The 23839-nt window shown below is 41.7% G+C and overlaps 1 protein-coding gene across 1 annotated transcript in view; it reads right to left on the reverse strand.

Annotated features, from left to right (window-relative positions):
• Window positions 1-2049: 2049 nt before the first annotated feature.
• Window positions 2050-23839, reverse strand: part of sr (zinc finger domain-containg protein striped) — a 43409-nt gene continuing 21619 nt past the window's right edge. Inside the window, exon 2 of the mRNA XM_071586773.1 lies at window positions 2050-8829. Coding sequence (XP_071442874.1) covers window positions 7025-8829 — 1805 coding nt within the window. The 3' untranslated portion in view covers window positions 2050-7024. The remainder of the gene's footprint in view (window positions 8830-23839) is intronic.

The raw sequence follows: 23839 nt of genomic DNA on the forward strand, positions 1-23839 counted from the left end.
ATCCACTTTTCCTGCCTCCTTAGGATTTCTCCCAACAAACCCCTTTCTTCGGCCACCATACCAAGTACTTCCTCATTTGTTTTCTTCTCGGTCCATTTCATCCTCTCCATTCTTCTCGAAACCCACATTTCAAAAGCCTCCAATCTACGTCTCTCCTCCTGCTTCAATGACCACGTTTTCGGGCCGTACGATCCATATCCAAGTTTTTACGAATCTTTTCTTAATATCCTTACTCAACGTCCCTGTCATCAACTCCTTCCTTGTGAAAGCCTCTTTGTCTAGCGCAATTCTTCTCCTTACTTTCTACTTCTTTGACCGTGTTGGTCCAAAACACTTCCAAAATTCGTAAAATGTTCTACCTGACCTAGTTTTAGCCATCCTATTTAAACATTTAACTTAGCCTTTCTCTTTCTGGGAAACTAAAAAATCTGTTTTATTTCTATTGATTCTCATCCCGTATCTGTCGCGCTGAATTTCCAATTCACTCAGCGATGCTTGCAACCCCTTGGGTGACTGACAAACTAAATCTTGGTCATCAGCGAACCTAACTGATTTTACAAATTCCCCGCCCACTTTCATTCCTACCTTCAGTTCTTCCCATACCTCTTTAATCATTTCATCCTCATATACGTTGGGCAACAACGGTGATAATGGGCAACCCTGCCATACACCTCTTCCTAACACTGCCCTTCCGGACTCCCCGTTCCGAACTCGCACCTGAGAAGTCTGAGACATGTACAGGTTGCGGATTAGCCTCCTTTCCCTCCAATCTATTCCTATTTTCTTCAATATACTCATAAGTTTTTCCCAATTCACTCTATCAAATGCTTTTTCAAAATCTACGAAGCAGGCAAATACGTCCTGATTGTATTCTGTATTCCTCTCGATTAGTGATCTCATTACTGCAATGGCATCACGCGTACCTGTCCCCTTCCTAAACTCAAACTAATCATCCCTGAAGTAATCTGTTGCCCTACTCTCTTTCCTTTTGTTGATGATCCTGAGAATTACTCTTCCTCGAGAGTCTTCCGGCCGGATTCCTTCCTCATAGCTACCACGAATCAGCCCATATAGCCTCTTCCTCCCACATTTTCCTAAACATTTCAGTAGTTTCGCAGGAATGTTATCCCCCCCCCCACGGCCGTATTTAGTTTCAGCTCCCTTAATGCCCTTTCTATCTCATCGTTAAGTGTGCCTGGACCTAAGCTACCTTCCTCTTCGTCATGTTCCTTTTCTATCTCTAACTTTGTTGGTCTATGTTCTTTACTATACAGTTCATCTATATATTCCTTCCATCTCTCTTGGATATTTTCTGTGTCAACTATTATCTTATCCGCCTTATCTCTAACTGTTAGCATAGATCTTCCCTTTTTACTTCCTGATTGTGATTTAACCTTGCCATAGAGCGCACCAATTTCACCCTACCTCTGCAAACTTTCCATATCCTCGCACTGCGTTTTCCACCATGATTTTTTTTCTTATATATATATATATATTTTTTTTTTTATTTATTCTTCTTTATATATATATATATATATATATATATTCTTTCTTTATTCTTCTTTATATATATATATATATATATATAATATTATATTATACACACACATATTACAGTCAGTCCATGAAATTCTTATTTTCTTCGCATGTTTCCATTACACTTATAAGTATAGCTCTGGGTATGGATTATAACTTTATATTTTGTAACATGTAATTAGTTGATCTTTTTTCCATACATATGAAGATGAAACGAAAAAAATTCACTGAGCAGGCGTTTAGATTTAATTAGCTTTCCCTTATAAATCTTCTTGCTCTTAGTTGAGCGGAATAAAAAATGATAGCAATGTATTAATAAATCGATTAGCTTAAAATATAAGCTCACGAGATTTTTTACCGGTGAATTTCACTTAAAATCCCTTCAGCGTAGCGTAATTTCTTTACTCTGACAAGAAAAGTAAAGTGAAGCCCATCGTACGTTAAATGAAGGTATAGTACTCAGGTTTTACAATAATGTTGGGGAGAGGTAGAAATGAACAAACAGACTTTTATGTATTTTTTCTTTTATTCAGTTCAGAACTGTATATTTTTCTTTCACGGCTTAAAATTATATGCTCTTTCTTAATAATAATATTATACTTCATAGATTACAGCCATTTAAAAACCAGCAAATTGTACAGCTAATGCGAAGGAAAAATGTACAAATAAATATTTCATTTTCATTTTTTTTTTCAAATATTTTCTGTGTTTGTACGTTTGTTTGCGTGTGTGTATGTTTCTCCACTCGTAATTTCAGAATTTTGTCCGTGACTTCCAAGATTATGTTTGTGGTAAATACGTGTTTGTGTACATTCGCGTTTTTCAATGTGTAAATTCTCTTATTATTATAATATATATACATATATATATTTATAATTCATAATTTCCATCATTTTTCAACACTTCAAATATCACATTAGACGGCCGCGCGAGTGGTTAAAAAGGAGACACTCTTATAGAGAATTACATCATTCTTTTACCTCTCGCGGGCATATGGTAAATAACACGAGAAAAAGATAGTACAAAAAGTATTATAGTTCCGCATTCAAAGAGGAGGACATGGGTTCGAAGCGGGCTGTGAGAAGATGGGTATTGAGGTTTTGATGGGTGTCCGGAATTGATGCTGCTCTCACATCAAAGGAAGAGCCGGTGGCCTCCATGCGCCCCCTTATCTCTCTCTTGACTGAAGGCTTACAAGTTGAACTAGCTCAAGCTCAAGGAGTCTCTACAAGTTATACTCCATCCTCACGTTTTATGAGATTTTGTTTGCCGGCTTTGAGAGCAATAATGCCATCGTAAATTGCAGATCTAGGTAATATTTGAGGAATTAATTGAGATCACCCCGCACAAATCGTGAGGGAGGGAATACAAGATATCGACAGAGTTGCGAAATAAAAAAGGAGAGCTGCTTGGAGGAATAAGGAGAATTTTTTCTGCTCCAGGTTGTTAACTTGAGATCAAAGTAAAACTGATATTAAATGAACTTTACGATTTCAGAGAATTGAGTTCAGCTATCACATAGGTCAGACGTTGACGAAATATTTCTAGATCCGAAATTACTGTGGAATGAAACACCTCTTTTTAATAATTCCTTTCTACCGTGTCAACAGAAAGTTTCTCCAAGGAAACAACAATACAGCTTGCATTTTTAGGTAGCATAACCTAAAAATTCAACCGTTCTAAGTTGGATTTAAAAAATAAATATTTGCTTCATAATAATTTCATCAACGTTGCCTTAAATAATTGATTCTTTAATTGACGAATTCCATATCTCGTCATTACTTTGAGCTTTAGATTTATAGTACAATCTTTTGTGCGTATTTTCATGTTCAGCGAGAGGAGATACACATGAGGCAAACGAAGGAGTCTTGGGGGGGGGGGGGTATGGAAGTTTTGGGTGCTGCTTTGCACTTTCGAAAGTACGAAGGAAAACTTTCACATTTCAATCTCTTAATCCTTACACAACGAACAATTTGAATAAAAATATATGTATATATGTAATGACTTACGCACGTATACAGAACACTTTTCTTTTCCTTAAAAAAATCGTTCGCCCAAGCGTCGTCATTGTCCATTTGCGCAAAAATAGCCCATATATCTCTCCCTAAACACTTTTATCACATCACGCGGCTGGATATCAATTATCACTCGATCAGTTACACCTCTGAACACAAGAGTCGTTCCAAGTGAACAGGACGCTGTTACCTTGAACGCTCAAATCTTCGAGCTCTCGACTACACGAATGCTCCAAACAATCTGACACTCCCTATTTGGGCTTCGATTTTTGGGGACAGAAAAAGGAAATGAACAATCACGTAAGATATTGGACTAATAACGAGTTACTAGTTGGGATACGTAAAGAGTGCACGAATGGGTGGGGGGGGTAAATTCAACAGTCAAGAAACGTCAACAGCTACAAACTACAACAGCAGTAAAACCCCGTAAAAATAAGGAAAATGTTTAGAAAAGTTACTTTTTCGGTAAGAACACAGTATAATTAATGTCATCTTTGTAAAATCATTTTCTTGCGATTTTTTTTGAAAAATTAATAGTTCCTCGTCAGCCTATTTTTTTTTTAAATAGGACGATGTTCAAAGTAAAGCTAATATTATTTGGCACAATTACTTTTGTACGACTGATAATGAAATGAAACGGGATTTTACTGAACATTAATGCGCACTTTTCAGGCACATCTCCACATATATTTCGCAAATATATATATATATATTTATTTATAGTATGTACAAGTTTATGTAACTCCCTATCAATTTGCAAATATTTCGTGATTACAACACTACGGCGTTAGGCCAACAGATTTGTACGCGTGCTTTTGTGTCAAGGTCCTTCTCTCGCACAAGAGGCACCAAGATTTGTAACAGTCATTCAGCATAGGAATGGAAGGAAATAAGTGATCTTTTTCTTACTGGCTCATCCTTTTCCCCATAAATTAGTCCATAGACAGAGAAAATAGTAGCGTTCTCCTTGTTACGCTTCCTGAATTTATGCTAAAAGCATTTCCGCCGTTATCTCAATTGCAAGATTTTGAGTTGAATTTAAAATACTTTCTAATAACGATTCTAGACGACCATTTCCATATTATGGTAAGCCACATTTTGTGGGGACATAAAGTAAAATTCTTCAGAAAATTCTTCGAGTTATCATCTAAAACAAAAATACGCAACCTCTAAAAAGGCCGTAGCTTTATGGTAACAACATACCAATTTTCTAAAATTTCTATTTCAACTTAACAAGCTTTTCATTCATGGCAGTAATTCCTCAAGCTTTCTCATTTAAAGCATTGCCATCTCTTTTTTATTTGGACAGACAAGCTTATTTAAACATGGCACGATTGAGAAAACAACAATAACAGTTTTTTAAATTGAAATTCGGCGAAAATCTTCGAATTTCAAGTTAAGGCCGAAGGGAATTTCATTCCTAAATAACAACTCTGCTCTTTAGAAAAATATCGAATTAAAAGTTTTTTTTGCTCATGGGAAGGCTTAAAGGTGGAAAAGAAGTTGGGACTGTTCTGAATCATTTGTGGAGCAACTCGATCTTGAACGCGGTGACTAGTTCTCAGCCGTCATGCTCTCACATACTACTGGGAGTTTTACGTTATAAATTTGAAATATTCTAGGTACGTATTATTCAGTTCCATGACCTCTCCGAGACCAGGATCTTCGCAAAAATCCGTGACATTTATCTATTCGCTATGGCACTTCACGATCGCAGTTCATAAGTTTATTTTCTAACGTCGTACTTGTTGCATTTTCTTTGACTCAAAATGAAATTTGCACTCAGAAATATAAAATAGAATGAGCTAATTCCACGAATAAAACACGATAAAACACCTCAAATCCAAGAAAATTTTTAAAAATTTTCGTCGTTCAGAGCGGAATGTTTTGCAGTTAAAAACATCTGTTATTTGGCAACACAGCGAAGTTCTTTGTATATATTAACAGTTATGCAAGTGTAGTACGCATATACACTCACACACACATACACACACATATATTCTATATTTTGCATTTAAAGCCGCCGCATTATTTCTCATTCTCCAATGTGTGTTCGAAATGGCCTTCGAGATCATCTACCAGCCGAAATTCAAAACGTTTCATTAAAAAAATAAACAAACTAAAGCATCAATAATAATAATAATAATAGAAATAGCAATGGCAATAATTACTGGACGCTTGGCGTTTGACAGTGACAAGAAATATTTAAAGAAGAACGCGCAACATAAAAAGGTCACATAAAAAAATAACTTGTTTTTTTAGATGATTATTCAAAGTTCTTGTCCATTCTTTGATCACTCCAGTGGGACACTTAAGCCTTAAGTTCTTGAGGTATATATTCAGGCTACCTCTTTTTTCAACCTTATGTCCTTTGTCCTTCCGTTTACACAGTACAAAAACTCATGCACACAGGGACGGGCATCCAGAGGAAAAAGCGTTTTTTTTAAGTGAAAGCACAACAGAAATCAACGGTTTAGTAAATCAGCTTGAAAAATCCATTTTGAAGGAGCCTTACGAATAACTTCCAAAGGTCTCCACCGAATACATTTTTTCTCACAACCGGTTTTGAAAAGAGAGGAATAGAACAAAATATGCATTGTCCCCCCCTTAGAAAGTGTGGGACATGGTACACGCGTAATAGTGCTTTGCTCGATTTGCTGCAGTTAGTTGCAGCAAATTTGCCTCCAAGGCATATGGAACTCATTCCTTCCAAAAGGAAGCTCATACTTCCTTTAAAATAGAGAACATCGGTCCTCCCGCCTTTAATCTCATATTTTAAAAGACATTTTTCAGAATACACATTTACAAAGAAAGCACACGCGCCTCCCACACTTAATAAACGTCTAAATTAACCATTGAGTAACCATAAATTCCCCGTAGCGGAGTCGAAGCTTGGATCTCTCCAAATATCCGACTTTCTCTTCATTCTCCAATCATTTAATACTCATCTCCTCTGAGTCTCTGAGATATAAGTTAACACTCTTTACAAACGCTTCCAATGTGGTGATTTGAGGAAATCTTACATACATTTTTCAGGGGAGAAGATAGAGAGAGACTTTTCTTTTGGCACTTGTACTTCTTAACAAGGGGGGCAATTCTCATGTCCTACTAACAGTTGTTCCATGTTTTCCTCTCGCCTTATTTATTTTGGGGACCGTCATTCTTCGACCCCATCTAGCGTGAAAATCGTGGTCGTTATACGTTATTACTCGGCATCGTCGCGTCGCCCCCCTCCTCAAGAGCGCAGCAGCCTTCAAATGGGCTGCGATCTTCTCCTCGAAAGAAATCTTCCGTCTATTCGAAAACGATCCATCAAAATAGTGGTCATTTCTTCAGGGACTAGACCCGGTCCAGCCACGCCACACGGCAGCTCCGCCAAACTGTTGATTGACGTCGACATCATCGCAGGGGTTTCCCAAGTCAGATGTGGCCGTGGATGGGTCGGGAGGGAAGGGTAGGGGGGCGAGGTCCCCTCACAAGGAGGTCGTAACCACGGGGATGGTCAGGCTCTCGTCGGCGGAGGCGACCGCATGCTGCTGGAGGCCGCTCGTGGACGGATGTAGGGAGCCTCCGTGATGTGGATGATGGTGGTGCAGGTGTTGTTGTTGCTGCTGTTGGTGGTGGTGGTGATGGTGGTGCTGGTGCTGCTGGTGATGTTGGGGTGAGGGCTGGTGCTGCTGCGGCTGCTGTTGTTGTTGTTGTTGTTGCTGCTGCTGCTGCTGTTGTTGCTGCTGCGATGAGGACGATGACGCCCCTGCGGCGGCCGCGGCAGCCGCAGCCGCTGCCGCCGCAGCCGCCGCCTCCCTCTTGCTCTCTTTCTTCGAGCGCTGCTTGAGATGTACTTTTGCGTGTCTCTTCTTCTCATCGGACCGTGCAAACTTTCGTCCGCAGACGTCACAGGAGAACGGTTTTTCTCCCGTGTGCGTGCGTATGTGCGTGGTTAGGTGGTCCGATCGCGAGAAGGAACGCATGCAAATGCGGCACTGGAAAGGCTTCTGCCCTGTGTGGATCCTGATGTGCCGTGTCAACTCGTCCGATCGGGAGAACCTTCGGTCGCAGTTTTCGACTGGGCACGCATATGGCCTCTCGTGCACCGGCGTCTTGCTCGGCCGGTTGGGATACTTCCTCGGCTTGACTGGAACGAGCTTGAGAGGAACCGCACTCTGCTGGTAAACCTGAGAAAGTATCTCATGCCCTTTACTCGTGGATGGATTGTACTCCGCGAGCTGCACCGTTGTTTCGTACGGAGAACCTGTTTCACCTCCGCCACCACCTCCATTCCCCGCACCAGCTGCGCCACCCTGTTGCTGCGGCTGCTGTTGCTGTTGTTGCTGCTGTTGCTGCTGGGGTGCGGCACCACCACCACTGAAAGGCTCCTGCTTCGGTACCAAACCACTCGGGCCAGCGACACCGCCTAGCTGTGCAGCACCGTAGTCATCCGTGGAAACTTCCATCCACTGTGTCTGCTCATGGTGCTGCTGTTGCTGGTGGTGTTGCTGATGTTGCTGGTGGTGCTGCTGATGATGTTGCTGGTGGTGCTGTTGGTGATGTTGGTGGTGCTGAGAGATGTCGGCAGGAGAGACGCTTCCGCAGTTTGCGTAGCTAGGCGGCGGCTGTTTGATTGGCTGTCCCTCCATGGTCAGCCCCAGGAGCTCGGCCTGCTGCTGCGAGAAGTGTGGGGGGAGAAGTTGCAGAGACGGGGACTGCTGGGGGGGTGGGTGCTGCAATCGGGAGAGCGGCGTGGGGGCCTGCTGCTGTTGCTGCTGAGGATCATCGAAGTGGGCGGGGCTCGGACTTCCGGAGGTCGCGGAAAAGTGTTGGGGAGAGGTGGTTGCCGAGGGCACGGCCGTGGGTCCCTGTTGGTGGTGGTGCTGCTGTGGTGGATGACCCAAGAGACCGAAGAGGGGAGGAAAGAGGGCTTTGTCTGGACTGGGGAGTAGCCAGTGGTTGACGGCGGCCGTGGGCGGGGAAGCGGCCGATGGTGGCCCGCCCATGTGGCTGGTCATTCCGGGGCTGCCTTGAGCGGTGAAAATACCCCGGTAACTGATCTTGGCGGCTGCTGCAGCAGCTGCGGCGGCGGAGACGCCCGCAGACGGGTTGGCAGAGGAGGGAAACATGGCGTCGTCCTCGTCTTCGCCACCTCCGACGACAACACCGACAGCGCCACCGTCGACCTCTTCTTCGTCTTCTTGTACAATTCGCTCTACGGGGCTGTTCGGAGGCTCCGATGGGACGCTTGCCGGACCTTCTCCCAGCGAGAGCTCTGTTTCTAGTGTGCCTATAGAAAAATACAAATGGGAGCAAGCCATTAAGTAAAACCTTATATTTAAATATATGATCTTCTTCGCATTCAAATGCTGTTGCGATTATTCATCAGTTAATAGAAAATCGGGCTTTATAATGTACGTAGAATGTTAAATATTGACCACGGATCTCCATAAAGAGGTACATAGTAAACAATTACGCCTCCTATTTTACATCAGCCTACTATTCTATTTGCCTTGGCTAAATAATTATTTGTTTGCCAACATTATTGGGGTAAAATTGAGACTTTATTGCCAACTCTTCCATCTAAACACTATGCATTTATATATGAAAGACACTCACAAACATTTTAGCCCTATGTGCAGGAAAACGGGGATTTTACGGTGGCAAAAATACTGGCTTTCCGCCTAAAGGGCCCAGGTTCAAATCCAAGAGACAACAGATATATTTTTCAGTGGTTTCACTATCCACTGCTTTGTGGAGAGCACTTTGAGTGATGGGACGTTAGACTTGCGGATCCCTTGGCGCCTTTCGATCAGAGTAGGCTAATGCCGACGCCGGGTTGAACTCCGCCCTTCCTTTCGTATCCATCCCTGATGACGCGAATAACCTTAGCTGTCAGTCGCCTCCCCAAAAATACTAATACTGTGGAGGAAAACCTACCTAGATTGGAATCGAACCCGCGACCTCGAGGTGAATAGGCAAGGACGTTACCCCGCTGCCACCCGGACCGGCTAACAATTTACCTCTGGGGGACTCGAACCCCAATCCCAAGTTTAGGGGACCGATGCTTTATCTATATGGCCACAGGTATTCTTTACAAAATGAGATGGATATAAATGGAGTCGGGATTTTCGGTTTAAGGATAGAGAATTTATGATACAAAACTTTCATAATATTCACCTGTGTAAATTAACTCATATTTATTCATCTTATTAAATTATAACTTGTTAAAAAAATGGAAAATGGAATTAACGTATCATTCAATAAGTTTTTTTTATTTTTAATACGACTTGTTTCAATAATTTACTGTTGAGGTACTAAAGAAAGTGGCAATTTTAGGACGGAGGTATTGGTAAATTATTTTCTAACGATTCATTGCACAAAATTTTAACTTATCAACAAAATAACATACCAAGAAACTAGTGCTCACATTCAAAAAGAAGATACGTAGTCTATAATGTACTTGATAGTCCGGCTTCGATTTAACCAGTAAGTATTCACTTAATGTGCAACTATGAAACAATATATATTTATAAATATTTCAAAATATTAGTTTATAGAAAGGAATCACAGTAAACTGGGGACGAATATGCCAGCGTATAACGAACACCTGAAAGTTTTCGTTGAGTAGCCACAATAATCCAACCTAAAAATCAACATTCAGTTTGATTATTGCAATGATCATGAACCGTGATATTTAACTACGAATAGGTGTTTTCGATACAAAAATAATGCCTGATTGACGTCATATTAAAATGCAGAAGTCTTAGCCAAGTTCAAAATAATTCGATTTCGTCTTCGCCTCCAAGCTGTCTGGAGGGATGCATCATGGAAGTATTTTTTTTAGGAAGAATACAAACTATTCGATTACGACGCACGCCTCCAAGCTGTCTGGGGAGGGTGCATAAAGCGAATACATTTGATTCCGAGCCGTGGAGTTCCTTGTGTTCCTCATTAGTAATCATCCCCTTGAGCAAAGTCCAGGGGTCGGACTGCGTTAAAGAATTGAAAAACAGGGTATTCTCTTCCACCCCATGGCACGATTGTAATTGATAGGCCGCGTGGATTGCATTAACGTCCGACGCTTTGCTAAAAATAATGGCCCATGTCCAATTCATTGTATCCATGGCGATCTCAGCACCAATAGAGGTCCTTTGTGGAGAATTGTGCTTGTTGGGGGGGGGGGGGAGGCCGAAGTTAGGGGGCTATTATTTCGGTAGCCAATTCGCCATTGGAAACTACTCGTGGAATTTTGAGCGTTTGACAAGAATCGTTGAGGTACGAGAGAGATTCCGGATGTGCGTGGTTCTTTGTCCCTCAATGTCCACTTTTTCTTTTTCTATACTGGTTATTTTTTTATTTTCGGAGGGTCTTCGCACTCGCAGTGTGGGAAGGTACCTGTGGATGTCCCACTCCTCGACACGTCCACGTCAAACATGATTGACAGAGGAAGAGACTTACGTGCACCCAAGTGCTAATGCATTGCTGAGGGGGCGACGCGAAGTGGCCGGTCGGTTGATAATATACCCACTTGGTAGCTTGTCTCCGAAATCCGCTTACTGTCTTCGTTCGCTATCACCACAAACGTCCGGTGTGGTTATCTATAGGAGGGTTAGGCTTATTTAGATGGTAAAGCGGAAAGATCAAAGATGCAGAAAACTCTTTTTTTTTCTATATTTCTTCGAGTTTGTCCTTACACTCAACGCTCTTCTAAATCGTACGTGGTTTACTTGAGTTGAATTTTATTTCGTCACCTATTTCGCAATCTCAAACACTTCTTCAGGTGACCCGAAAAGCGGTAAAATTTAGATAAATTCTGGCTAATGATATTAAACGACACGGGTTGTGGATCGAACAGCTACACTTTTGGGATACTTGGGAAATACTCTCGGGAGTGTAACCACATGCTGGGAATCGGGGGAAAAATTATTTATTAAGGGTTGGAGACCAGATAAAATATTCTTTTGTACCATAAGTAAACAGGATGCGCAATTTTCGGAACTGAGAATATAGAGTCAGGGCTTGGCAAAGACGAATTCTCAATCCCCCAGTTCCAAGAAAGAAGCTCCTCGGAGCGTACAGAAAGGGAATTAGAATAAGATTTCTGAATGGGTCTCGCATTTCTCCCAGCCCGGGCGACGTTCTGGGATGGAGGCTTTGTTGTAGAGAGTGAGAGGCGTTGGGGTTTGGGCACGGAGGAGGGGCGGAGAAGGCAACGTGGCGCCGTATCTGGGTCGTCGGCGTTCTATATCGGTTCGGGAGTTGTTCAACTAACGATCCGCGTAACCTGTTGATTGTCTTTTGGCGCTTTGATGCGACACCAACCCCCCACCGGGCACAAAGGCCAACGGGAGGGAGGGACTCAGGTTTGACATGACGCGAGGCAAATTCACCTAGCTTCTCGGTTTTTATGGGAGAATCAGCGCTGTATATATTTCTAAATCTTTCCGTTTCCATCTTCAGCTCATGTCCTCCTATTTTCCCTAGCGCATATTCAATCTAAAGTTTACATTCCCGTATCTATGTTAATTCAACATCTAAATGAATGAATTCTAGATTATAGGGGTTTGATTGAATTCTACAAATGATGTTAGTCCCAAACTCTTTACTCTGACCAGCCTCGTTCGTTATAAACGCCCCATATTGAAACTGCGGTGAATCGCATCGAATCTCAAGCTCTCTCTTTCAGACATTGAGCAATATTCGTTAAAACGTTGAAATAAAACCTTCACTCAAGCATCGATTGGATAGCAGAAATGTTTTTACATGTTATAATACGTAATAATACATTTTTATTCACCAGCCTCATAAAATCATGAAATATTTGACCTTTTTCCCTCTTCCCTCCGATATAATTCGAATATATATTTTGACATTATGAGAGTCCTCGCTCTTTCCACTCTTTTTTGAATCAATGATAATTTTAATCAGGAGGGCATGACATGGGTGTTTTTAGCATTCACACTCGGTGAATGAAATAATAGGTGATTCTAAGAACAAGAAGGCAATGATTGAAGAAAATAACTAGGATCTGTTTTGATACATTCGTTCTAAATCCAAATAAGATATTTAGAGCTTACAAGAAGACATTTTACCATCCAAAACTAGCTTTCCTCCAACGCCTCATTAAATATAGACAAACATAGCTTCCATCTCAGATACGCGCACATATTGAACTCAATGATTGTTATCCTTTACTTGATCCCCTTGGATGGATTAATATTACTTTGAGACCTAAATTACGTGGTTCTAAGAATTACACAATAGGAAGATTAGTTTTATATCCACATTTATTTTACAAAAGTTAATTTTAATCCCAGGCGCTCAATTTTCATACCGCACTTTCTGTTCTGATAAGTTCAGAACCTCACCATGTAGGCCTGAAGAAAATGTTCTCTGGAAACATGGGATGGGAAATAAGGAAAAATTCTATAACTCTTATGCCTAAGTATCGCCACTGCTGTGAAGCTATTTGTAGCTTCCATCTCTGCGAAATCTCTTGCATATAAAATCAAGAGAAGTTAACAAGTCATTTCCTTATTTTTTGGCAAGCTGCCGTCGATGACTAATTCGGTTTTCCCCAATATCTAGGTCAATGTGATTTTTAAAATGATGTTGTCTGGGTATGCACTGGTGGGTACACTGTAACTTAATTTCCCAATTAAATTTCCTTAGGAGATCATGCAGGAGTGTTTTAATGTTTTACTGATAAAAGAAAATTAATATTGACTATAATTCAGGCTATTTATAACTTTGTCGTTAACCTATTAAATATCACTTTCAGGAAAAATATATCCATAGTTCTGGGATTTAAAAAAATAATGACTCGTAGAGTGATGGCTAGTCTTACACCGGGCAGGATGGTGTCATGAAGGATGTGCTGCTTAACCTTCCACAAAAATTTCGGGTGGGAAATTATTCCCTCAACGCAAGAAGCTCGAGCTACTTCCGGCGGCTTCGTGCCATGCTGGTGGAGTCATGCGCTTAAGTCCACGTCACTTGTTTGCTCTTTCTTTCTCGCTCCACCTCACATCTTTTTTCACTCTTCTCAATCTCAACCCATTCCAAAGTCGACTCAAACTCACTGTAGAATTTGAAGCTTCTCACTCCAACGAGGAAAAGGATGTTGGGAAAAGAATAGGTCGTACTCAGAATATGGAGCTCATATTTGAGCGTGGGGTCCTACTTTATCAATCATAGGTTCTTTTTGCCAAGTATCGATGTATATGAAGCCGCATGACGTTGTTAATTTTCTGAAAATATCTTGTTTAAAGAATAGAAGATAAGTGCTTTATAAATTTACAGATCTCCGCATATAAACACAACTCAGAATTTTAACACGCAAATTGCATTTATAGTTTATTTAGTACCATAGTTATTGCAATGTATATTATATTTAGCTAGCACTTTTCACGTGAATCAATTAATTTTAGTTCTATACTTTTTGCGCGTCTCATTATCTAAACAAATATATTCCCTTGTATTCCCCTTCATTCTTCGTTGCATAGAATTTTGTATTGAAATTCCAATGTTGCCGTTTCCAATGGACGCGGTATTAGGACCATTTAGTTAATCGTTCTCGGGTGTATATCTCAGCTTAGTCGTTCAGAGTGCTTCATTTAAACCACAGCTTTGTGGGTAATAGCGATATCATCGAGCTGATGACGGCCGTAGGCGCAGAAGAGAGTGCATACGCAGTTAGGAACTCACTATTGGCTCTTTCGAATCCGTAAATTATATATATATATATATATATATATATATATATATATATATAATTTATATACATATATAATTTGTTGATAAATGATATCACTGGTTACCTGTATTAGTAACAATTATTCTTTACACGGAACCTGGCGGTTACTCTCGGTATCATAATTTCAACATTATCGATAGTAATAAAATCGTCAAAATTTGGCAGGGAAAAAAGGATTATGCACAGGACTCATATTCCATCAGTTATTTTTCATGTCTTACAAAAGAGTAATTTTCTTAATGAGAAGAATTTGTTACCGATATTAGGTTTTTGCTGTAAAGATATCTATCGATTAAATGGTCTCATAATTTTTCATATAACATGTTCAAATACATGATATTTTATGTTTTCATTAATGTTTTACGATTAGGTCATATTTAAATGCATAAACGTACTACTATGAAAGAATGTAACACATAAGACGTGGTGAATTTAAAAAGTTTTCTTCCGTGAAAGAAAAGTAGCGAATTTAATTTTTCGACCCAGGTCCTCCTCTACCGCTAGTTTTTAGAAACAATTCTCCTTCCCCTTTCAAGAGAGATCTGAGACCCAGCACTCTTCTCTTCGTTTTGTTTTCTTCCCACGCATTCCGAACATCTGTTTTAATCGTCCCAGACGCGACCCGCTGTAAGCCTCAACAAGAACGTGCCAACTGGGCAAACCTCGTTCGAAGAGCAAGCAGGCGGAAGCTTCGTCTCCACATAAGACGGAAATAACAATGGAATTCTCGAGTTTCATCATGAAGGCAATATTGGTGAATCACAAATATATTGTTTGTTGCATTAACAGGAAAAGTAATTACTTACGGAAGTAATGCAGTCGGCATTTGTTTAATGTCCAACCCATGTAAGCACAAAGTATATTTTTCTTGGAAATATCACTTTTCCTCACACACAAGCCACCATTAAGCTGGCAGTTGTACTGTCCTGTTTCAACATGTACGCACATGGTGGAGTAAAAATTATATGGCTTCGGTATGGAGTTTGAGCGCCTGGCGCATTGCGTGCGGTCGCATTTCCACATGCTAGAAATGTCGAGCCGGAAGGGAAGCAAATCAAGCGGCGATCCCTGACAATGCGGAATTTGGGACCATTCTCCCATGCGTACTTTACCCAAAACGGCAATTGAGCACTTAATCGCAAAACGAGAATCTCAAATCCACGCCCACGTGCAGCCGGTTGTAGTGGTCTCCTCCCCCCTCTCTTCGCCCACTTCGTGAGTACTCCTCACCCCATTTAATACTCCATCGGCGAGGAACCCCTAACCGTCAGCATTTTTTCCCCGTCCCTTGCCCGCCACTACCCCCGACGTAAACATTTTCTCGCTGAAAAGCGGCACGTGGCGCGGATTCGTCGGGGAATGGAAAAGAGAAGAGGGTGAGAAACGTCGGAACCTCGACAAATGTTGGTGTAAACCTGCATCGAGAAGATCAAAACGAGATGGGATGAAAAAATAAGGAAAGTGTGTACTCACGCACCACACAATAATCTTTTTATTTTGTTTCTTTTTTACAATTCCTACCCTTAGCCCATCTTTCTCCCTCCCTACCCATTCCGCCTCGCGGGCGATGCGAGTGGGTGAGGGAGCCGGAGGAGAAGAACACCCCTCTTGCTCGTTTGACCTTTAGGATGAGGTCGCCCGCGGAGGCAAAGCCCGGATCTCACGCCTCTCCTTCCTCATCCACTCTCGAGCGATCCTCCCGCCGCCCTCCCTCGCAATCTTCCCAGCCTCCACTTCCTCCTCGCTACCCGTCTCATTCCCACCCCTTCCACTTCTCCATCCAATTCTTATTCTTTAACCTCCCCAACTCCCGCTCATTCTCTAGTTACTTGTTGCGTCTACTTCAATCACCTCTCGTTTGCCCCACCCCGCACGTTTATTTTTCCGCCACGCCCACGCCCCTCCTTGTACAATCTCATATGCTCCTCCTTCCCTTGCTTTACTTCTTCCCATCCCTTCGTTATCCCCCAGCATCTCTCTCTCTCTCACAACACCATCCCGATGATTTTTTCCTCCCGCATCGTCTTCAAAATCTTCGGATATCTATTGAGAGCTCAATATAAGACGACACCTATTGGTGTCATTTTTTTGCCTATAACCGTCATATCTCTTCTCCTTTTCATCCAGTATTCTATTTGAGACTCAATTGTTCAACACGAAGTCTCTTTTCTGCTCTGTCCGCTTCCATTTTATTTCTTCCGTTCCAAATAAAAATGCAGCGTAATCCATGTAGCATGGGAAATTTTAGCGGTTTCACCATTTCTACAGTGGTATATTTTTCTCATCAACCTCTATTAATCTTCAGTTTCACTTTGCAGCGGCTAATGAAAACGAACCGTTCATGAAATCATGTTTTTGTTGTAATTTACTCCATCTTGTATCCATTCACTTTTAGAAGCCGTTTCTATTTTATTCACCTCATCTGCTCTTAGTGTCTCCTTTGGGTCTCAATCGCTGCTCCATTCATCCATCTCGGGTTCCTGACAAGCATTTCAACGTCGTCTCACACTCGTCCCCACACCCATTCTTTGGTACTCACTTTAATACACATTATTCACTTTTGTTTTTTTCGCCTCCTTCTCTCTCCCTGAATCCGTCCATTTCCTCAGATCCTCCCCAGCAGTCCTCAAAACGCCACAGAGCCCCTTCCCCCCCTCACTATCACCGACTGAATTTTCCACATGGCGCAGTTCGAGGTCCTTTCTCCTGCCCTGTCTTCCTTCCTCCCCCCGATCCCTGGCTTCGCCCATCCTCCCACTTCCTCCCTCCTTCCCCCACTTTCAGACCGCGTTACCCTCGCAACAGGCACCTCCTCCCCATAGCAACCACCACCATCCTTCCACCCACCCACCCTCCCTCCCATAACTCCTCCCCCTTCTCCGTCCTCATATCCCCCATCCGTTCTCATCTCATACCCTAGAGAGAGAGAGAGAAAGGACGCGGGAGATCCCTTTTTGGTCGGTGCAAAATCAGCGGGCACGATCACGCACTGGGCTGGCGAAAGCAGAGAGAACGCGGGTGATGTAACAAGTACATGTAGGCTCGGCCAAAGAATATGTTTTGCTAATCTCCTCAACTATGCTGTAGGGCTGTATCCATTCAATTCTCCTCCATCTCTTACGTGTAACCCATTTTTCTCATCGTTTACTAAAGTTCCACATTTTATATGCGACTCCTCATAATTCTGATTTTTTTACTTCTTTCTATTTATTTTGTGGAGCGTGATATATGAGAATTTTAAATTCAGTTTGATATTGAAAACGCTAAAAATTGGCTGTCGATTCAAGATTATCGACTGCGATACATCTCGTGAATTGAATGTAGTCATTGTAGCTGTTGTCAAGTGAATAATGAAATATGTCACTACTTAATTCTGTCAAAATCGGTGATTTGAGATCAGTGGCGCCTCCTATTTGTCTTGAAAATGAAAGAATAAAGAAAACACGAAGAACAGTATGCGGTTGACTTCGAATGATTCCCGCACCACTTTGCACATACGTCAATGCATCATCCTGGAACAATTCCTCGTATACTCACTTTCTTTGCGATCATCATCGAGGAGTGACCGACCAGTTTTCTTTACCGAGCTCCCTTACTCTCCGCCAATCTTCTCGTGCCCATTCACCTCGCTTACTCTCCTTGCACCCATAATACGCCTGGTGAAACCTACCCCCTTTCTTGTACCCACCATCCCTCGTGGAACCTGAAGTCGCACCTCCATGTTTTCCCTGCACCCATTAATCTAACAGTGTTCCCTCCGGCCCCTCCCCCCGGGGTGTCCGTCTTCATCCCCGCCACGCCCCGCAGGATAGCCGACAGCACCCTCCCTCATCCCCACTCTACATTCCCATCCCTTCCCGATACACCCTCCCCTAAACCCTCAGCGCACCTCGAATATCCCCCTTCCCTCCCCCGCCGTACTCTCCTCTTTTGACCTCCATTCTTCTCCCCCTCCGCACCTAATCCACTCTCTCTCACCCTCTACACACCCCCTTCCCGCTCATCATCCTCGCCCCCTTTCCTACCGTTCTCAGTGGGTCGCTGCTCCCTGTATTGATTTGTGTAGAGTGAAGACACGCTCTTTCTCTCTCACTCTATTTCCAACCCTCTTTTCTCCGTCTCGCGAAAGCTTCTCTCCCTCTCTGCCTCTTCCTCATGCAGAGAATGGCGTCCCCTATCCTTACTTCTATTCGCCTTTTACATATTTTTGTGATACAAGCATTGCTACCCCTGATGTCCTCGGGCCCTGTTCTTTTGAGTGCCGTCTTCCCTCCGTCAGATTTTGAGTGTGGATGCTCCCGTGAGTCGCTTATGCGTTGTGTGATCGTTCGAAACTGTTTTTCAGATTGAAGAAAGAATAACAGTTTTCACTATACACATGATCTCCCAATCTTTTGAAATTTTAATGAAACCACTGAATATGCTACTATTCTGGCGGACAGATTTCATCTTACGCAACGTTCTTAGCTATAGTAGAGGTTAACCTGTTGCTCAAGTGGCAAACATTTTTTGACGGTAAGACTCTCTTATGCTTTTTGCATTTTCCTCCACTAGTAAGAATAAAGTAAGGATATTGTGCGAAGATCATAGTTAACTTTAATAAATTTGGAATTCTTGGTTTATAAATGTGTTAGGATTTTCGTTTCGAATCCATAATACCATAATACCATTCTAAAAGGCTGATTTTTTCAACTCCACGAAGTTTAAAAGGACCCGTATTAGAGGATCTGCGTACGCTAGTTAAGGTGCGTAATTAATAATCCATCTCAATGGCATATGGAACCCCTAGAATGCCCCTAGATTCCAATGTTTTGACCACTATATCTCGTAAAAGATCGGAAATATGCTGTTTAATATTTGGAATGCGTATGTGCAGAATTGGTAGTCAAACATTGGTCGATTCATGGGATAATCGATTTTATCTCGATCCCACCAACTGATATTTGACTTTGGTGCATATTTATTTTAGCTAATAGCCATAAATCTTCAGTTTTGATATGAAATTTTTCTCAACTCTTTATTTCCTATTTAATAACTTCTTTGCTTCTTCTTATTTCATCGCTTTCACGTCTGCCATTACTCGCTCATAATACAATGGCTGAGTAGAAACTGATGAGAAAAGAGAAATAGTTTCTAAAGCTAAACAATCAACGAACCATTCATCATAAAACAAGTCGTGTGCACCTGAAAGGCTAAATACGTTAAAATAGAGACTAAAGACAATTTTAATTTATTCAAAGAGACTCCAGATGATGAAGAACGCGTTGGATAGGTCCACTCCTTGAAAAGTCCTCTTGAAAGAAAGTCAATCTCGGATCGTAATATTCTGTTCACCGTTTAACCAAATGAACAGGCTACAACTTCTGATTTTCTTTCAGAAAGTGTGAGATAGAGACGCAATATCTCCATTCAGCTCCCTCTATCTTGGACAGTTTTCTAATTCAAACTCCTTCACTTCCTCGAAGCCGGAGGAATGACGGGGTTGGCAGGAGGGTCCGAGATGGGACTCGGCAGGGTTGAGAAAAGAAAATTGTGGGTTTGGTTACTGGTAGAGGGTGTTGGGAATTAGTTGAAGTTAATTGGAATGGGTCTGGGAAATGTGTCCCGAGTCAATCATTTCTCACCCCTTTCCCACATCTCCGAACTCTAACCATTCATTCCCCGTCCTCTCTTTAGCCACTTCTCATTCATTGAATTGAACACTCAATCTAAGGGCAGTCCTCAGGGTTTTCAAGGAAAACCTGACAAGATATCTTGTCTCTCATTTCATTTTTTGCATCAAGGACCTTCCTTTAACATCTCCCTTCCTATACGGGCGAAACAGTTTGCTCTTTCCTCTAACATTGCCTTTTTCCCTTTTAATTTCTTCACCTGTTGCCTCCTGCATTCATGATGATAGCAAGTGTACCCCCATATTTGGAATTCTCTACGTCGAAGTATTTAATGAAAAATTTTATGATTTGCAGGAAATTTCGTATTGTGTATATCGCACTGTATTTTAATTTACCGCTAACTCATTGAAGTCATTGTACGTATTATTAATAATAGAAGTTACAGGCAGTATTATAATGACTTTCCTGTTATAAGAGCAAAAGCCTTACGCAGTTAAAAGCTTGATTTAAATTGTTTTCCAAACACCAATTTTGTGCAGTCAGAGTCTTTTTAGCTGCAGAAACTCTATTACGCGTTGACTATATTGGTATATGAGATTCACTGTGTAACACTCGTAGAATTTTTCTATACCGAGTATAAAGGAAAAATTATTGAATATCTTTGAGAATTTCATTATTTAAGTTTCATTGGACTTTGTTATCATAGTCACTAATTTTACCAGCCCTCACTGAAGACTATATATTTGTTATTACCCGAGTCATACAAAAAACATCTGAAAAAGTATGATTCGATTCTCTTGAAAAGTTTTTTTTATCCAGTTTTCAAGTTTAAACCTCAATGGTTAAATAAATGGTTTTCTCTGGCGTACATTAACTACTTTTAATTCTAAATTTATCATGTTCACCATATTGCGTGGTTTAGCTTCTCGTAGTAAAACGCTCGTGCGTACAACTTTGGTAGTCACCTTTCCCGATGCACTGATCTTGACCGAAAATTTACAATAACAACCTCTGCTAGAGTATTGCTTTATTGCGGTCTTGGGTATCGTTGGCCTTTGACATTTGTATAACATGAAAATAATAACCAAAAAGCGTAGGTGTTGAACACTTTCCGTCTAAATGCCATGAGCTTTCTCGACTTGGGGTGTGTACCTAATTAATACAAATGCTATCCTGCTTCTTACCCATCCTCTGTCTTCTCTGCCTCATCTAGTGCCGTCTTCATTGGCTAATTTGACTTTACCTTTTCCTATTTTGGCTTACAGATAACTTTTTATGGATCCCGAGTGTTTTCCTTCCGCTTACTCCGGAAGTAATCCTCTGAACGCTCATTTTTCAGACCGGTTCACTCTATCTATGATGATTCTTTTTCGTTTCTTTTACAGCGTTTTTTTAAATGGTGGTAAAAAATCCTTTCTCAGGAGAAAAGAAGTAAATTGCCTTTCAATAATTCATGATATTTATTGATTATGAGATTAGATAATTAATTAAACACACAGCAATCGATTGAACGTATTTCATGATCACATCCTACTTTCTGAACTAGAACTACTTGTTCTTTCCTTCCTCAAAAAATGGCGTCGAGCTTTCCGTCCGATGTCGTGGCAATAAGCTGAAGGTAACATCTACCAATAATTTTCAACCCCCTTCCTTCGTAAACTTCACCCTTCCCGTGGGCTTGCTTTGCTGGATTCCCGGAATCGCACCCGCTTCGCCGCCGCCGCTCCATGTCCAAAATCGCTCGGCCGAAATGTCACTTCTGCAATCGATAACGAACGATTCTCCGCACACTCTCTTCCTCCCTCCCTCGATATCCTCGCTCCCTTCATCCCTCTTCTCTAGCATCGTAATCCTTGTCTGGTTCTCGATGTTGCCACGTGTATGAATCGGAAGATTTGGCGAAAGGATACGGGAGGCAAGAGGTTTCGAGAGAGAAGGCGGAGGAAGGTGGGAGGGATATGTGGGAAGGTTGAGGAGGGAAGACGTGGAAGGGGTAGGGTCTGGAGTTAAGTTTAAAGAACGGGATGGGGAAGAAATGGAATATTTTTTTTAGGCGAGGAAGGAGACAAGGGGTGGAGAAAGAGCAAGGCCGGAGGGACGAGGAATTGATGGGAGGGAAGGCTGGCCGCAGAGAGGTCGGATATATGAGTCCGGGCTTTTGAAACAAACACGATTGGGGGATATATGACGCTCGATTTCTGATAAAAAAAGTCACTGTTTGCGTTCCCGCAAAATTTTCCTTCAGACTCCTACAATTTTCCGGCGGTGATTGGGGCTTCGAGTTCAGCCACTTATCTAGGTCGTTCCAAATTACGGGGGAAAAAAACCATTGCGCAGTGACCGCGGATTTCATGTCCCTGGCCGCAAAGTTTCAGTGCCCATACCTAACGCACAATAGTGTGCACCCCCGAAGAGTCCAACGAGGGAATACAGGTGCGAAATGGACTTCCATGAAAAACGTGAATGGGCAATATGGTTCCCGTTCGTTGCGTTCCCCTTCGCGCCCTAATACTTCAACACCTCAGCGGTGATCTCCGCACGAGCCCTCCAGCAGCAAAGGAACGCTCCCATCTCCCCCTTTCATCCTCCACGCCCATATTCTCATTCCTCCCTCTCAACGACATTTGCGACGGAGATTTCCGCTCCCTCAACCGGCTCTCCAGGCGCCTCGTTCTCTTTCCCCTGAGGGCAGAATCGCTCCACCCGTCTCGGCCCATTCACATCCATCCACGCCACCGATCCATCATCCCTCCCTTCTTCGTTCCCTGAATCGTTCCGCACCAGTTTACTTTAATTCTCACGGATTCTTCTGGACTATGCTGTTTGTGGGTGCCTCAGCTTGACCCTTTGTTCTATATATATATATCCCAATGACTTGGCTCTCTTTCAAGAGGAGCTGATGTTTTTCGTTATTATTTACTTTCCTTTTTTCTTCATGGGCATTTTCACTCATGCCGTTTTTCCTGGAGGTCAAGTACCATTGATCTGATTGTAATCTGATCTGAAACTATGATCCAGCGGATTGATGATTATTTTAATCATGTCCATTTCACTGACGCTGCCTTTATATTAAAAAAAACCTCAAGAGTAGATGCTTGTTTATAAGTTTATCTCGGCTAAATTTTATTGATATTTTGCATGTTCCTTTTCTTTTACCCATCTCTCATATTATAATTTTCCTGTTCACATTTTCTCATTTGGTCCATTCTTAGTACTCTATCGTCAAGGCTCATGCATAATCGTTTCCAGCTTATTTGCTTATGCGTGCATTACTAGTTCAGTTATCTATTTTAACATTTCATTTTACATTATATTTTTGAGCTCATCTTTAGCCGTGAGTTTGTGTGTTTTGGTAACTTGTGATTCATGGTTATAACTTAAATTCAGTCTATTTTTTCGATCATTTTTTACCTGATGATTTTTCCATTCATATTAAAAACTATTAATATAAAGCGCGAGCTCTCTTGTCTTATTTAAATTTCAAATGAATATTCCTGCAGCAGAAATGTTGCACCAGTGGAGATTAAGCGCTCCCCTTCCACACCGAGAGTAAATTACAGGTTCCGTGGAACGGCTATTAACTTTCACTTTTAAAAAAACTGGAGTTTCGGGATTTACAATTCTTATGGCGGTGAATATTCCATCTTATATCCAAATAAATTTACGTTTCTGGACCTCTCGTCGAGGTAAAAGCCTAAACGAACGTAATTTACCTCATTATTAGCGATGAAACTACGAAGATTTCCACGGAGAGTAGTAATGTGTGAATCAGAAATTTATATTGAAAAAGGAATTGGCGGAGGACTTAGGAAATCAGGAGTAATTGAATCGGTCCCTTCGAAGGTACGGTGCAGGGAATTTTTATTATTCAGTGGTTGAAAGGGAAGCGGGAAGTTAGGACATTGCTCGTGGGGGCAAGGAACACAAAA

This window comes from Hetaerina americana, unplaced genomic scaffold, assembly GCF_022747635.1.
Source record: "Hetaerina americana unplaced genomic scaffold, ioHetAmer1.1.p SCAF_26, whole genome shotgun sequence".
Taxonomy (NCBI): domain Eukaryota; kingdom Metazoa; phylum Arthropoda; class Insecta; order Odonata; family Calopterygidae; genus Hetaerina; species Hetaerina americana.